This window comes from Triturus cristatus, chromosome 8, assembly GCF_964204655.1.
Source record: "Triturus cristatus chromosome 8, aTriCri1.1, whole genome shotgun sequence".
Taxonomy (NCBI): Eukaryota; Metazoa; Chordata; class Amphibia; order Caudata; family Salamandridae; genus Triturus; species Triturus cristatus.
In genome coordinates, this window is record NC_140591.1 from 947,282,549 (window position 1) to 947,299,159 (window position 16,611).

At 43.4% G+C, this 16,611-nt stretch overlaps 1 protein-coding gene across 2 annotated transcripts in view; it reads left to right on the plus strand.

The window, feature by feature from the left end:
• The window catches only part of ACOT9 (acyl-CoA thioesterase 9), a 445,455-nt gene that overhangs the window by 364,630 nt on the left and 64,214 nt on the right, over positions 1–16,611 (plus strand). For both annotated transcript variants that reach the window (XM_085622470.1, XM_085622471.1), the window contains one exon: positions 12,376–12,526. In XM_085622470.1, the coding sequence (XP_085478596.1) occupies positions 12,376–12,526 (151 nt within the window). The remainder of the gene's footprint in view (positions 1–12,375; positions 12,527–16,611) is intronic.

Here is a 16,611-nt window from a genome sequence, read left to right on the forward strand (position 1 = left end):
GTCTCCTGCAGGAACGCCACCTGGATGTCCTGTCTGTCTAAACATGCTAGCACCTTATGGATTTTTTGGGGTTTATGAGATCGCACACGTTCCATGTTTTCAGTTTAATGGTACCACCTGGGCTTCACCTTGTCTATTTGTGACCAGCTATTGTAACTACTACAGAAACAGCTGACGGCTCTATGTACTAGAGTGACCTTCACATTGTGGTCTGCACTGCAACTGTACCCAAACATAAATAAGCATCCCACTCCCCACCCACTTCAGCACCCACAACATGCTAAAGCCATAACACAAACGTGTAAACATAACCCCCTTACAAAACATTTTCCACATATAGAAGTGGGCTACACCCATAGGGGAACACCAGAGTGCAATCAATCTCCCAGGTGACAGGGAGGTGGCCAAACATATACGGCAATACAGCTCGCCAGTCTTGTATACTTCTGCGACAGGGCCTGTATGTATAGAGTCATTAACAGCAATGTAATTTCAATACTCACGCACCAATCGGCACGTTTGCGATCAGTGACCATATGGAGCCGTCGCCACATTGGTCGCACCCATCCGCCACCAACCATCGACCTCGACCCCCAGCAACTATTCCCACCCTTGTAGCACCAATGGAAGACCATAGAACAGCATGAGTCTCAGCAGAGCAATTACCTTCATTCCTCCTCATCCTCCGGAACTTCTGATGTGTCGCGTCGGCTTCTTTTGAGTGTTTTCACATACTCCATGGCAGATTTCAGGCTTGTATATATCCTAGCTGGGAGGTTCTCTACCAGTAGCAATTTCTTGACAGGCTGGAATTTCCGCCTAGCCGCCTGGACCGATGCAGTAAAAAACGGGTAGAAGGTCAAATTGTTTCCACAATAGTTTATAGTACCCTTCTCACGGGACAGGCGTAGGACTGAATCTTGGTCCCTATAATTTAGCAGTCGTGCAATGATTGACCTCGGCGGAGCGCCCAGAGGCGGGCGCACCGCCAGCGATCGGTGAGCTCTTTCTACGACCAGCATCGTGGACAGGTTTTCTGCTCCGGAAATCTGAGCATTTCCTCCACGTAGGGCTCCAGTTTCCCTGTATTGGTCGATTCCTGCAGACCCGTGATCTGCAGGTTGTTGCGCCTTGACCTAGCTTGAAGGTCCTCATTCTTGGCCTGGATAACCGCAAGTACCTTCTCCATGTTGAGGGTTTTGGATGAGAAACTTTGCAGGCTGTCCTCTGTACCAGAAATGTACTTTTCTGCTTCACACAGCCTGGTGCCCTGTTTATCAAGCTTTGCTGACATGTGATCCATTCTCAGATTAATAGCATCAATTTTTCCATCTATAGATTGCAGGCTGCTTTGCATTGCAAGGAGAGTTGCCTCTAGCGACAGTGCGCCCTCGGATTGGGGCACCGAGCTCCTAGTCCGAGGTTGCCCTCTGCTGCGACTTGTCAGGTTTCTGCATTTCAAAAGTAAGATGCGACTGGTTCCTGTCTGTCTTGCCCATTTTGTCCATATAGGCTGCGGCGCTCTGCAAGGATCGCCTCACGCCGGCCGTTTGCCCCCTTCACCGCACTCGCGGCCCCTTCGTGTCACACGTTATGAAAGGAACCTTTCACGGGGCACAGGGGATCCTACACAGGCCCACTGGGTCACTTCTGTAGTTCGCAACAGCGTGTACTGTAATAAGACTGTTCATTACTGCCCCTTTGGATGTGTGCCACAGTGCACATCGCACTCAAGTTTATCTCGTAATTTCTGCTCTGCTTGTGTCGATGCTCTGGTTATTGGTCTTTACCATTTCCTCATTAGGAGATAGGTTAGCATGGCATGCCTCGTGTGATGCGTGTCGCTTAAATGAACCCGGCCACAAGCTCCTCCTAGTCAAGCAGCCGCATCAAGAGCTGTTGGCCTCCAGCACTTCACACTGTGCATCTTTCTTCACGTTAGCCCCTGTTATTGGTTTAGAGCGTCACAAGGCTCTTGCAAGCTGGATCCAGGCAGCACGAATCTTAGCTCCAGTCCTCTATAGTTGCATAGAAACTCTGTCGGCCGCTCTTAACCCCATTCATGGGTTCCGACCACGCAAAAGGGAGGCCTCTCTTACCGCAATGTCAATCCAGATTTCACTGTCCCGTGCCATGTCACACTCATCTACCGTCAGGGTCTTGCCACGCTCCCTCCAGGAGGTGAGCTTACACCCGCAGGCCCACAGCACCGCAAAGATCGGGAGAGGACACCATGCCCTGTCCGCAGACCCAGGCCACACGCAGCCACCGGGGATTGCTGTCAGTGGTAGCTGCCTGGTCACAGGAAGTAGCGCCGGCACACTAGTTCCCAGCAGGCGTCCAATGTAGTCCAATGCACGTACCCCACCCATGCCACACAATATTACCAGACCCGGAGCAAGAGCTGCAGACCTATCTAACTATCTGGACAGACTGGTCCATGGTATCTCGTCGTTTAGACCCATGCTGTCACATTTCAATGTAAACACCCAGCATTGTTCTCTATAGAAGAGTACTGACTCTAGTGAGCCAATGCTTGTGGTATAGTTCGGTTTATCCAATATAAGCCAAAAGATGTCATTGGCTGTGTGGTCCTGGTCGTGAAAGTGTCTAGTCAATTTGGTGTTTATCTTCTGGCATCTAATTGAACTACAGTGCTCAGTGCCACGTACATTAAGTTGCAGGGACATTTCAATAGGTAGACAACGCCCTCAGTGTTAAAGTTTGTGTGTCTGTTCAAAATTCATGGTGTTTTTGGGCCCAAATCAATCTCATCTGTTTGTCTTGTACAGGGACAGACTGCACATGACCCACAGGGAAAGTGTCCTACAATGGAGGGTAGGGACCAACGGAGTTGAGATGTTGACTTCTTTGTTGTTGTTCATGGTCTGGTTTGTACAAACCTGTCCTTTATATTGTTGCTTCTTTTAAATGCAAAGAGGGGATTAGGAAGTGATCTATTCCCTACATTCAAAATCGGCCAGTTCTTTTCAATCACCTTCTTAACTGTGCCTGTGAGATGACTGTACGTGGTTACGCATACCAGCCTTTCCGACCGTGGTTTGATATACAACTCCAGCAAGGCTTCCCTGTTGTTATTCCTTGCTCTTTTCGCTGCCTTTCTGATCAGATGGGGAGGATATGATCTTTGTTTCAGACTATTGCCAAGTTTCGTTGCATGGTCCTTGAATTTCTCAAGTTTAGTGCAATTTCTCCTTATCTTCAGGAATTGTCCCACCGGTAGGTTGTTTCTCAGGGCTCGTGGGTGATAGCTGTTGTAGCAGAGTAGTGAGTTTTGTGACATGAGTGTGTTTCTTATATAGCTCTGAACACAGGCCCCCATCTTTGGGGTACAGTAAGAGGTCCAGGAAGGGTAGCGATGTCTTACTGTATTCACAGGTGAACTTGAGGTTGCGGTTTCTTGTGTTTAGCCATCCGGAAAAGCTCAAGAGAAAATCCAGGTCACCTTCCCAGATGACCATAATATCATCTATATACCTCTTCCAAGTATATTCCATGCATCTGGATTCTCAGGAGGATAGATATGTATTGTTTAAAACTGGTGCATGTACATATTCACCATGCTCTGCGTAAACGTGCTTCCCATGGACGTCCCTGATGTTTGCCAAAAAAGGGACTCCTGATATTGAAAAAACATTATTTTTCATTGCCAGGTGGTGCAATCCATTATGAAAGGTGTGGGTGTCCTATCTCAATTCGTTCAATGTTCCAAGAGTGTTTTGATGGTCAAAAGGGTGCCGTCCCGGGGGATGTTCATATATAGTGACTCCACATCAAACGAGGCTAGATAATGAATATTTGGATCGAATGGAATTTCAGTTAGGACATTCAACACATGTTTCGTATCTTGCAGATAGGATACCATCTTTGCTACAAAAGGCTGTAGGAAATAATCCACAAATTGTGAGGGGGGCTGCAAAATGGAGTCTATTCCAGAAACTATTGGTCTACCTGGTGGTGGTCTTGTAGGCTTGTGAATTTTGGGGAGAACATAAAAATAGGGTGTCCGAGGTTTTGTCAGTTTGAGAAATTCACACTCTCATTCGTAATCCATCCCTCTTCCCTCCCTTTTTCAGCTAGCTATTTAATAGTTCTCTGTAATCTGGGCGTCGGGTTACTCCATAGTTTTGTGTAGTGGTTAGTGTCTGAAAGTTGGCGGATACATTCATCATGGTATTGTGTGCGGTCCATGATCACTATGGCCCTACCTTAGTCAGCTGGTTTGACTATGATTTCCTGGTCCATCCCAAGGTTCTGTAGGCATGTAGTTTCTGTCTTGGAGATGTTAAAAAACTGAAATTTTGCCATGGATTTCTGATTTTCAAAATCCTTGAAAACCACATTCTCAAAACTAGCCACTTTGGTGGGGACCAGGTATAATGGAGGATTGAAGGTGGACTTGTTGTGTAATCCTGTGTTCATATCAGCATTGGCCTTGTCATTAGTATCCTGTTCACAGAAAAAATTCCGTCTAGTTTTACGAAAGAGCAAATTCAGTGTAGGTCGTAAAGTCATCTCTTAAATGCGTGGGTCCAATCCTTTGTTTAGCACTCGTGTTTCCAAATCGGTGAGTTGTCTGCTACTAAGGTTCACAATCAAGTTGGAACGTTGCTCGTTTATGCCGATGGGTCCTTGTTCATGCTCCTCGTGACCCGTTGTTCTATTGATGGATCCCACCATATGTGTTGTCTCTGGGGGTCCTGTTGTGCATCTTGGTATGACCTGTTGCCTCTTCTTCTTCCTTTGCGTCAGGCTCAGCTCTGTCCAAAAAAAGACGGTTGGAAAGGTTGTTCCCCAAATAATGGTGGTTGAAAAGGTTGGGGCGGGTAACCCTAAGGTTGCGGCGGCCACCATGGTTGAGGTGGTGGTGCGAAAGGAGGCTGGTAACTCCCTGATGCATACCCTCTGTTTCTTACTTGTCGTTGTCTTGGTGGCAAAGTCTCAGACAATCCACTGGAATCAGAGTCCTCATTTTTGCTCCATTCACCCGAATTGAACGTCCATTCGTCGGTGCCCTGTCGCCACGCTCTTGTTCCTTTCCTCAAATTTTTCTTGGTGGTCTATGTGTGGTAGCCATCCACAAGATATGGGTACACCCTCTCATGGCTAAACCTCTCCATATCTTTCCTCAGTTTATTAATTTGATGCTTCAAAATTCCTACTTTGGTTTCGCTAAGTGTCTTGTTTACTTCTTCCAGTTTCTTTTTGAAGGCACTGAGCTGAATGGAGCATTTGATCTGAGACTCCAGTTGTTGGATTTCAATAAATATTTGTTTGGCTGTTTCATGGCTGTATTAGTGAGCAGGACCAGCCAATCTCTTGTGCACTTCCACGAGATTGACGGACGGTTCTTTTTAAAGACCTTGTTTTCTAAGAACAGTCTGGGTGCATTGGTCACTATAAGCCCTTGGGGTGCTAGGTTCCCTCTTAAGTATTCTATTAGGATTGCAGCATGCATCATAGTGCATGTGTGTTCTCTTTTGAGGTTAGTGGGTTTTCCCCATTCATCTGACTGGGTCAGAACACGGATGGGGTTTGTTTCCAATATGCTAGGTGTCTGTAGAATGGACTGAATCATGTCATCATCAAAAGAAAGCCCAGCGGTAACCCTGGGCGTAGTCCGTGTAGTAGTGCTACGCGTAGCTACGCGAAGTGCACTTCGCACTACGCGAGATACGCGTAGCACTAAGCGAACTGCGTAGTGCGCTGTTCGCGATGATTGCACAGTGCCGGATGCTTGTCCGCACTGTGCAATCATTGAAAACGGCATCTTGCACAGTGCAAGCTGTCGTTTTCTACAGCTCAAGTAGATTTTTACTCGAGAGACAGCTTTCTCAACGCGGACTGGTAGTTTCTCATCGCGAGTGGTCGCGAGCATACGTGACCACTCGCAATGAGAAACCGACCTCCCTGCATTGAAAACCTCGCCGGGAGGTTTATTTTCCTCTCTCGCGATCGACAACTTGATGTTGCTGATCGCGAACGAGGAAAAGGATTTTGCACTGTGCTACATGCAATTCACGTAGTGCGAAGTAGCACAAACTACGCAAACTTCGCGAGCGTAGCGTAGTTGTCCGCCCAGGGTTACCCAGCGGTGTCTGCCATGGTTACGTAGTGTGACACTGTGGTAGGATAGTTTAAACCGAGGAGGGAGAAGGGGTAGAAGGAATAATCAGAGTAGATCCTCAGCCCAAGGGCTGTACAATATTCATAAACACACTTAGGGTCAGTGGCGATCGGAGGAAAGCCTGGGTGTACTAATCCCTCAAGAGAACACTTATTATCACTCAGAGTATGTCCAGCTGTGTGTGAGAGGGAGGGAGGAAGGTAGCAGTTGTATAATGTCAGAAGAAGAAAGACAGGAGGAGAAATTTCCTTCAGGACAAAAAAAGTCACTCACTGTTAAGTGGCATGCTTCATCATATGGGTTCCCTCCTCATACCGAGGTGTGGGCTACAACTCCCTGAGGGGAGGAGCCTAAGGTGTTTTCTCAAAGATGAGCGTAGAGATAGTGGTCCCTGAGAGGCAGAGAGCAAAAAGGTTAGTGAGTGAGTAAAAGTGTCTCTCTGGATACAATAAATCTTTACTGAGTGGCTGCAGGTACACAGTTGAAAAGCAAGAGGACTAGGGATTAAACCAATATATCACTAGAGAAAGGTCAACATGTTTCTGCTATTGGTTGGTCCTCTAAAGAGATCCAGAGGCATTAAGCAGGACCCTAGATGGAGAGCCACTCTGCATACGTGAAAAGAATGTAAATATACTGGCCACCACAGGTACAGGGCTGTCAGGGTTACAAGACCCAATTCTCTTCAAAGGGGTCTGTCTACGCCAAAAAGTCAAATAAACAACATTCAAAACAGTGCAAAGTTGATTCCACGCACGTTAGTCCAGGGAGCACCGTCTCCCTGCACCTTACGGTGAAACTCCTTTGACACACACAGACGTTTCTTCCCTTCAGCTGGACTACGGGTACCAGAATTCCCAGGGTCACCCACGTGACCAGCGCCGCACGTCAACCTACGTGCAAGACGCTTTCAATCAGTTTTTTCTATTTCTAACTCCCAATGCAGCAGAAACTTCACTCTCACCTGGACGTCCCTTGGCACGGTGCACCACACTACTATGGTAAGCTCTTGACTCGACCTTAGCACCAAATGCAGGCTGAGGTGGAGAATTGTTTCGGACTCTGATACTAGGTGGCATGAAATCTGGACCACTGTACTCCATGCGCTACCGATCCCCGCACTCACTCACAGGACTACTCAGCAGCTGGGTTTAGAGTGTCCGTGGGCTCCCCGCCCATTTAGATTGGTTTCTTCAACTCCTTTAGAGCTTCGGAACACATGCGCTGACTCAATACACTGCGGTCATTTGACCCCCAAGCATAATTGGCTCAGATCGCTTCAGTACGTTTTTTTCCGACTCCAGTGCGCTTTTGAGACCTCGTGCTAAGACCTTGTGCAACGGTCTCCGCCCTGGATCACAGCAGGCTCATAGCGCCCCACTCAGCGGTAGCCTGCATCATAGACCTACGGGAGGTACCCAGCCTAGATATACAGCCGGTACCCCCGATGAAACTCGTGTTCAAGTCCCGGTTCCACCCCTGTAGGATCAGCAACATATCTGGAGACAGAATGGGCAGTGTGCCGGTTCACTGCAGGTCTCTGAACCACTCGCGGTTCTCTTTTCAGAACCACATGAGACACGTTGGATTGGACGGTTGTCCTTAGTTCAGATGTGGACCAGTTTGCGCTGCTGCACAACTGCCATGCGGCTTGGCATGGTACCAGAGATGTGTAGGACTCATCAGCCCCAGAGGGTGGGGGTGGATATACACACACACACAATTCCATATAAAGAGGATTGCACAGTTGTAGGTGGGAAATACAAACTCACCGGTCTCTTGCAGATCGCACAATGAATCATGCTTTTCCAAAGAGGAAGAACAGATTTGGTCTTTTCCCCCAATTTCTGTGGGTTATTATGATTTAATAATTTATTATATTGTATGCACAAGAGTAGACACTATGCTCTATGTTCTTTACAGTTGAGCACATTAAGACGTTTCAAGAGCATGGAGAGTTGATTTGGTATATCGCATTTTAGGTAAGCTAACCTATACCAAGGAAATTACGTGTAATGTCTTTGCATTGTTTTGAATGTTTTTGAATGTTGTTTATTTGACTTTCCAGAGTATTCGAACCTCTTTGAAGAGAATTGGGTCGTTGAAACCCTGACCACCCTGTTCCTGTGGTGGCCAGTATATTTACTTTCTTTTAACATACTGAGAGTGACTATCCATCTAGGGTCCTGCTTCATGCCTCTAGATCTCTTTACGGGACCAACTAATGGCAGAAACACGTTGACCTTTATCTAGGGATATATTGGTTTAATCCCTAGTCCTCTTGCTTTTTAACTGTGTCCCTGCGGCCACCCAATAAAGATTTAGTGGATCCAGAGAGACACTTTTAATCACTCACTAACCTTTTTGCACTCTGCCCCTCAGTCACCACTATCCATACGCTCATCTTTGAGAAAACACCTCCGCTCCTCCCCTCAGGGAGTTGTAGCCCACACCACGGTGTGAGGAGGGAACCCATATAATGAAGTATGTCACCTAACGGTGAGCTAGGGTTCTTGTCCTGAAGGAAATTTCTCCTCCGGTCTTTCTTCGTCTGACATTACATGACTCCTATCTTCCTCCCTCTCTCTCACATACAGGCAGGTGGACGTACTCTGTGATAATACTGTAGTTTAGCAAAACTTTTTTTTCCTAGTTGTATGCTTTTTAAGAACATTTTCTTTTGAAAACAGTTGTCAATCTTGCTTTCAAGTTTCTGCAAATATTTGCAGCTAATCAGAGAGCATTCTGCAAACATTATACGTAGCCTCAAATTGTTAAACTTTGCTAATTTGCTAATTTGTGTACACATTTTTATATGAAACTACTGTCAGTAGTGCAGTCCGAGCTTACAATATTTCCTTAGAGTGCTCACACACTGATAATAATGGCTTTGCATTAATCATAAATACAAGTTCGAACAGCATGAGCAAACGGATACAAATATTTTCTCAACGCAGAGAAAGCTCTTTCACAGATCCTTAATTGAGTTACTGTGAACTGGCAACCAAAGCTTTTGTGCTACTGGGGGTTGGCTTATGTGTCCCAAGGACAAAATAAACATGAAAACGTGTTGTCTTTGACTCCACTCAATATGCCTTGGGCATCAGGCTATAGAAATTCTACACCCCTGAGACATATACCATGACTTTAGGTGTATCTGGTGTCACACAAGACAAAGTTGCTAGGGTTACTTTCCAGTCCTCTTGGTAACCGTTTTGGTTTATCATTTATGCTGTGGCAAGATTTTTCAGTTTAAGCAGAATGATTTCACAAAAGGAAAGGGAAAATAGCCATGACCTTATACCATCATACAGAGTCTATTATAATAAGCATCTATTGTAAATCTATAGAGAAATACTATAATATTTGATGGGAGGGCTGAGTGGCCCTGTGTCATGGGTGACACCTACATTAAGCTATTGACCTCTATACAACAGTATGATGAATGCTGGGATTTTTGTAACTGGGATTTACGGTGCTAAAGGGGAAATTAAGAGTCATGACGTAGCTAAAAACTAGAGCTCACTGACGCTGCTTCGCATGATTTGAGGCCACTGATAGATAAGTCATCCATACACTGTATTAGCATTAAATGGACTTTACAGAAAAATTGGGGAACAACCTTTACAACGCAACTTTTACAACGCACTACACTTACAACGCATTTTTTACAACGCACAATCCATTACAACGCATGACATTACAACGCATGACACTACAACGCATTTTTAAAAACTACCTTTACAACGCATTCCATTACAACGCATACTACCATTACAACGCATACCATTACAACGCATAATATAGTAATTTTTACCCCTATACTATCCAACACTTACCCTACTATTGCACCCCCTGGAGTTAGAATAGTAATTTTTACCCCTATACTATCCAACACTTACCCTACTGTTGCACCCCCTGGAGTTAGAATAGTAATTTTTACCCCTATACTATCCAACACTTACCCTACTGTTGCACCCCCTGGAGTTAGAATAGTAATTTTTACCCCTATACTATCCAACACTTACCCTACTGTTGCACCCCCTGGAGTTAGAATAGTAATTTTTACCCCTATACTATCCAACACTTACCCTACTGTTGCACCCCCTGGAGTTAGAATAGTAATTTTTACCCCTATACTATCCAACACTTACCCTACTGTTGCACCCCCTGGAGTTAGAATAGTAATTTTTACCCCTATACTATCTAATACTTACCTTAAATGCAATTTAATATTATGCGTTGTAATGGTATGCGTTGTAAAGGTAGTATGTGTTGTAATGGAAATGCGTTGTAAAGGTAGTTTTTAAAAATGCGTTGTAGTGTCCTGCGTTGTAATGTCATGCGTTGTAATGGATTGTGCGTTGTAAAAAATGCGTTGTAAGTGCATGCGTTGTAAAAGTGTGCGTTGTAACGACATACATCCAGAAAAATTATCTCACTCTTCTTCCCGATAAGTCTAAAATTGGATTTATGTAAATAGAGTTCTTGTGGCTATCTAGGTGAAAATTTATACAGTACTATACCTGCTTGGACAAGAAGCAAGAAAAGCAGAAATGTATAAACCTAATGAAGCCGCATTCACCATCTGCTTTAAAAATGAAAAAGCGAGTGACATTGACTAATTAATGTTTCCTCTTAAGACATCTCCCTCGAAAGAGGAGGGCAGAGGTAAGGCCTAGCTGTCACAGAACAGTTACTGTGAACAGGGCTTGGGCTAATGCAGAATAATCGTACGTTTCCACATAATACCAAAATGTGTGGTCAACTAAATCTTTCTTACGAATTAATACGTGAAAAAGAAATAAAACAAATGTAGTTTAAAGTAACGATTGCCTGAATCTTTGGTGAATTATCACAAATTGTCAATGTCTTTCCAGGCTCGCTTGACATATATCAAGAATGGGTTGAAGGAATTGGTCATTTTGTGCCAACCGGAGCCAACATTCGAAGTCCTTGATACTCAATCCTTCTCATCGCTATTTCAAACGTAAACTGGTGGACAGGGGATGGATTTTTTTAGACGGTTTTAAGGACCGACCTTACAGAATTACTGTACTTAACACCTTAACGAAAAATCCTTCCCCTGTCCACCAGTTTATGTTAGATATATTGATGATGAGAAGCTCGTGGTATTTTGAAAGCAGCCCAGCAGTTCTTTGGTGTTCAAGTGAAATGCATCTTTTCAGTTTTTCAGCTAGTGTGAATGCATTTGCTGGCTCCTTATGGTCTATGAAGTTGCTATTGTGGTTTGGACACCCCAATGAGGGATACAGTAAAAATCTGTATCTTTTGTACTGTCCTCTCCCTAACGATAGAGGCAGGACTCCTTATTTCATTACTAGGTTGATATGTGTGTCCCCAGGATCTCCTCTTTGTTGAAGGCACTTGGGATGTCTAGCAGAAAATATTCGCTGCTTTCTCATTGGTGATGGTTATAACTACCGTAAGAACAGCCCGGCTAACCAACATTGTAACTGCCATGTCAAACATTTATATTAGTGGTAGTTGATATTACTTAATAGAGAATATTAAACATTGGGAAACTAGGTAATGTGACTTATATTCCAGTGTTTTCTGATAATGTACGACGTTCAAATATTAAATCGTGAAAGTTCTAAATTCTGTAAATAAGAATAAATTGTAAAATGCAGATATGCTAATGGTTGAATCTGGATGTGTGGCAGATATTTAAACCGGTACTAGGAAGCTTGTTTCCGGTCCAGGGAATGCATGGCTTGGCAGTTCGGGCTGGACTGTTCCCATGAGGCACAGGGTCAGACTGATTTGCGTATGGCCATGTCTGAACTGGGGTGGCAGAGTGGGCTAAAGAACGGTGATGGATTAAACCCAGATCAGTTGACTGGGGGTGAGTGCTTGCAATGTTCAACACTCCGTCCATCATTTCCTTTGGTTTTTGCAGATATTTAATGGTCATCACAAAATAAAGTTTCAGCAACTTTGATCTCGACTGCTTTGCTTTTAATCAGTGCAGGAGTAATACAATAAGGGCTGAATTTCGTTGTCTTCTATTTTTTTTAATACTGCACTTTGACACATACATGACTGTTCAGTGTAAAGACAAGAGTCCTTTGTGGCTCACCCACCCGTGAAAAGTAATTTATTCTGTCAGAACTCCCCGTTTTCCCTTTTTGGGTGTGTAAGCATTTCGAGGGATGTTGCTACTGAAATTGGATTAACATATCACAATATTTGTAATTACATAGGTGTGCTACACTGATAAAAACCATATGCAGGTCCGAGTGCACAGCGAGGTTTTTGACACAACAGCTCGACAACACAATACGACTAATATCTTCCACTTCACATTCATGACTGAGAACGATGTCCCACGAATTATCCCAAAAACCTATGGCGGTAAGTATTGGATAGGATGCAGCGATGGCTGTTTGCAATTGCACAGACTTTATTAAATGTGTCAGTTGCTTTCTTTATGCTTCTGTTTAGCATCATATTACTGCTTCTGCGTTATTAATAAAAACCATAACAATGTACCAATAAAAACTGTTAAAGATAAAAGCTGTAATACATTAATGAAGCATATGAATGTCATTGTCCTCAAGTTATTAAATGTATATAATTGCAAATCATTTATGAACTTCGGTAATCGAAAGAATCCTAAAATAATTCAGTACTAGTAAATGGACGTTAGTTATGTTGATAATAAACAACCTCACATAAAAAGAGCTAAAAATCAAATAGTGCAATATTTTGCATAAAGTGCTACAATTCCTCTATTTTCTCTATATAAGCTCATATATATATATATATAAATCATGTATAAATTAGAACAGCAGTAACTCTTAGTAACATGGTCTTAGTCAGGTGTTCAGATCTAATTCATTTTTCTTGTAAAATCAATAATTTCATCGTTTTGCAATTGAGGTGAAGGTCAGTTGGATTGAGGCATTTTACTGTGACTGGTCTGCAAGAACGTATGCCCCTAATATTATAAAGCTTTTTTCAACAATAAGATCCGAATTGACTTTAAAAAGGGACATATGCAAATTAAATGTATAAAAGTCTACTTTACTACACCGCATAAACTACATGTTTTAGGACTACTATATTTTCAACCAGGTTGATCAGCCGAAGAGGGTAATGTCCCGAAACCAGTGGCCTATAAGCTTTCTTTTTAAATATGGGGAAAATGTTGTACTCAAATATGCTGCCAGTTGTAGTGCTGAATATGATTTTAGCACCATCCAGGCGTGCGCATGATTGCTTTATATGTTTTTGTCTTCAATAAGCAAGCACTTTTTTGCGGCTTTATTCATTAGTTGGCGAAATACCAGAAAAGTGAGGTTCTGTTTCCAAAGGTCTTTCGTGTTTGTTGCCTTCCATGACTAGTTCAGGTATTCGCTGTAGGCTCATCGAGAATCATCTTCCTGGGCCTGCCAGGGGGCATTATTCAGTAAGCTGGTACGATTTATCCATATTTTGTACCATGATTTTATTGTTGCGTCTCTTCTTGCTACAGACTGTTGTAACAGACCGAATTTTGACGGAACTTGGTCGTAGAGGCATTCTGTAGAAGGCCAAATACTCTTTTATACACCTTTATTTGGAGTCTTTCAAGTAATGTTACGTCTTTCCCATGCAGGACCATACTTGTGTATGCCACTGTTAGTAGGAATTTAGCTGTTATGACTGTAAGTAATGGTTTGTAGAAAGAACCATTCAATCTTTTTGCAGGTGCGCAAAAAACACAGATCAGGCCATTTCCTTTCTTGACGCATACTGTTTGTGTGTTTGAAAGTTTAATCGATTATCTATATACAGGCCCGAGTACTTGTAGTTACCGACCTCCTCAAGACTAATATCACTGAGTTTGATTGAGGGTTGTGGTTGGGGTCGATTCCTGATTGTCATTGTTTTTGTTGTATTTATTACAAGTGCGTTTGATTTAATGAAAACCTAGCTCGTCTAGTGCCCTTTGAAAGCAAACTCTCGTTTGGTAAGTAAAACAATGTTGTCTGTGTAGGAAAGGTGTGTCATACGTAGTGTGCCCAAACGTGGAGGATGCAAATTCACCTGATTTAATCTTGGGGTAGGGTCGGCCATGAACAGATTAAACAATTGCTGGGCTAAGACACAGCCTTGTTTGAGGCCTACATCAGTACAGATTTTTCTCGATAGTCTGGTACCATCGACTAGTTTAGCCAGAATCCAGATGTCTGTATACAGCTGCATTATGTCTTGGAGATTTCTATCTGGGGAGCCCCACATCCTTAAATTTTTCCATAGTGTGGTTCCATCTACTCGGTCAAAGGTCACTTTAAAATCTATAAAACATAAATGCACACTTTTCCGCGTGCGCATTCTCTTATCTGCCATTAGTCCAAGCGCTAAGATGTTTGTTGTAGTGCCGAACCCTCTGCAGAATCCTGCCTGATTGAATAGGATTATGTTGTAATTATTTGAGCTTTCTACCAGTTTATTGAGGATGAGCGATGCATAATAGTTTGCTTCAGAATCTAGAAGGGCTATTAACCTGTAATTGACCGGATCTGACTGGTCGCCACACTTATACACCAGGTTTATTGTTGACCCTCTCCACCTCTTAGGAAATATAGTCAATGTTCCCACCTTATTGAACAACATTGATAGCGAGGCTGCCCAGTAGTCAGGTTCCAGCTTGACAATGGCCTGCGGAATGCCGTTTGACCCTGGGGCCCGATCCATTCGCCCTGATCTTATTACCTTTGACACTTTGTCTACTGGATATTGTAGTGTGGCCTGCTCTACTAGACAGGCCAAGACAATGGATGGGCCACTTATTCCTGATGTTCTGAAGATTGAATCTGCTATTGTTTTAAGCTCCAAAACTAAGAGACAATTGCTATTGTTCCTCTAGATCTTACATGTTTGTACATCTTTGGCGAAGGTCTTGATTAGATGATCTGCCCAGGATGCCTCAGTGAAACATGAGGCATTTATTACTTTTGGAGTTTTTGTAGGCCCATTATCTGTTTCCCAGAAAGCTCTGATGTTCATTCGTTTTGCATTAAAGAGGAGCTTTGTCCAAAATGCGTCCTTTGCACTTTCTGATCTTCCCAGACTTGTTTTTTTATATTGCTTCCTAAGATTTTTAATTTTTTCCCATGTTTCCTTTGAGGCCTTGGCGTTCCTTGAGGTTTTAACTATCCTTCTTAGTTCTATTCTTAAATTCCAGACTATTTTTGTGAGGCGTTCGAACTGCTTGTGCAGGGTCCTTCTAGCATGTTTAATTGTAGAAGCAAGTTTTAGCAGGTTCTTTAAGGTCACCCAGATCTCTACTTGGGTTCCATTTATGATGTTGGTACTTGCGTTTAGCTCCTTAGCCATGCTCGCCATGGAGTGTGTAACTTGACCATCTTAGGCCTTTCAAGTTGGTAGTTGTTACCTGCCCCATTTCAGCTGGGACAGTCAGGTGCCTTGGAGGGCTGATGCTCAGTTCAAGGTGTTGATATGAATGGTCGCTTTGTGTGGTGTATTTAATGACGTATTTCTTCATGTGTGTAAGCAACGGTAAGGTAAGGATTGTGTAATCTATTTTTGATCGAACATGTACACGATGGTAAGTATATCTCAGATGCCTATCATGCTGGGATCTGCCCTTTATAACTCACAGACCAAGGTTTTCCAAGGCTGTCACTAACATTTGTCCATTAAAATCGGATCGCTTGAATACAGAGGACGCTTGAGGTTGTACTGACCAGATTGCCTTTTCTGCTGCTAGGTGTTCGTCTTCATCTGGGGTGCAACTTAAGTTGGAGTCAAAATCGTCCGTCCCAACTATTTCCCATATTTCCCATGCTGGGTTCTCATACCTTAGTTCCTTTATTGTGAAAATTAATATTATTAAATAGTGCTGTTTTTTTCCTTGTTTGGGTGTGCTTAAACATATATCAATATTATCATGATTGTTGGATATTTGAACCTCGGTTCAAATTTCATTATTTGCGAGTCTGTTGTGGAGTTGGGCAGCTGATTCATTGTGATTTTCAGTGCTGTGTATAAATATACTGTGAGGCCAACTTTTGGTCTCCCGTACCGTTGCGGTCTTGTTGCTTTTACATGATGAAGAGTATAACCTGCCATTTGCACTGGGTCGATTAACCAAGTCTCTTGGAGGGCAATGATCTCATAATTTTTTCAGTTGTCTGGCGGGGAGTTATCCTTCAATTCCTGCTTTGCCCCAGCAATGTTCCAGGTGATAAGGTTTAACGATGAGTGATTGGGTTTACTAGCTCCATTTTTGGATGGTCATTCACCTCTGGTGTCGTTTAAAGTTGATGCCATCCAGTACCATTGACCCTCACTCTGTTCTTTCAGCTGCTTCTTTATTGCTTGGTCAGCTGCTCCCGTCTTGCCTCTAGCACTTAGTAGCACAGAGTACACAGGAGTAGTTCCTGAATCGGAACTAATCTTTCTATGCGTAATTATCAAGGGTAGCATTG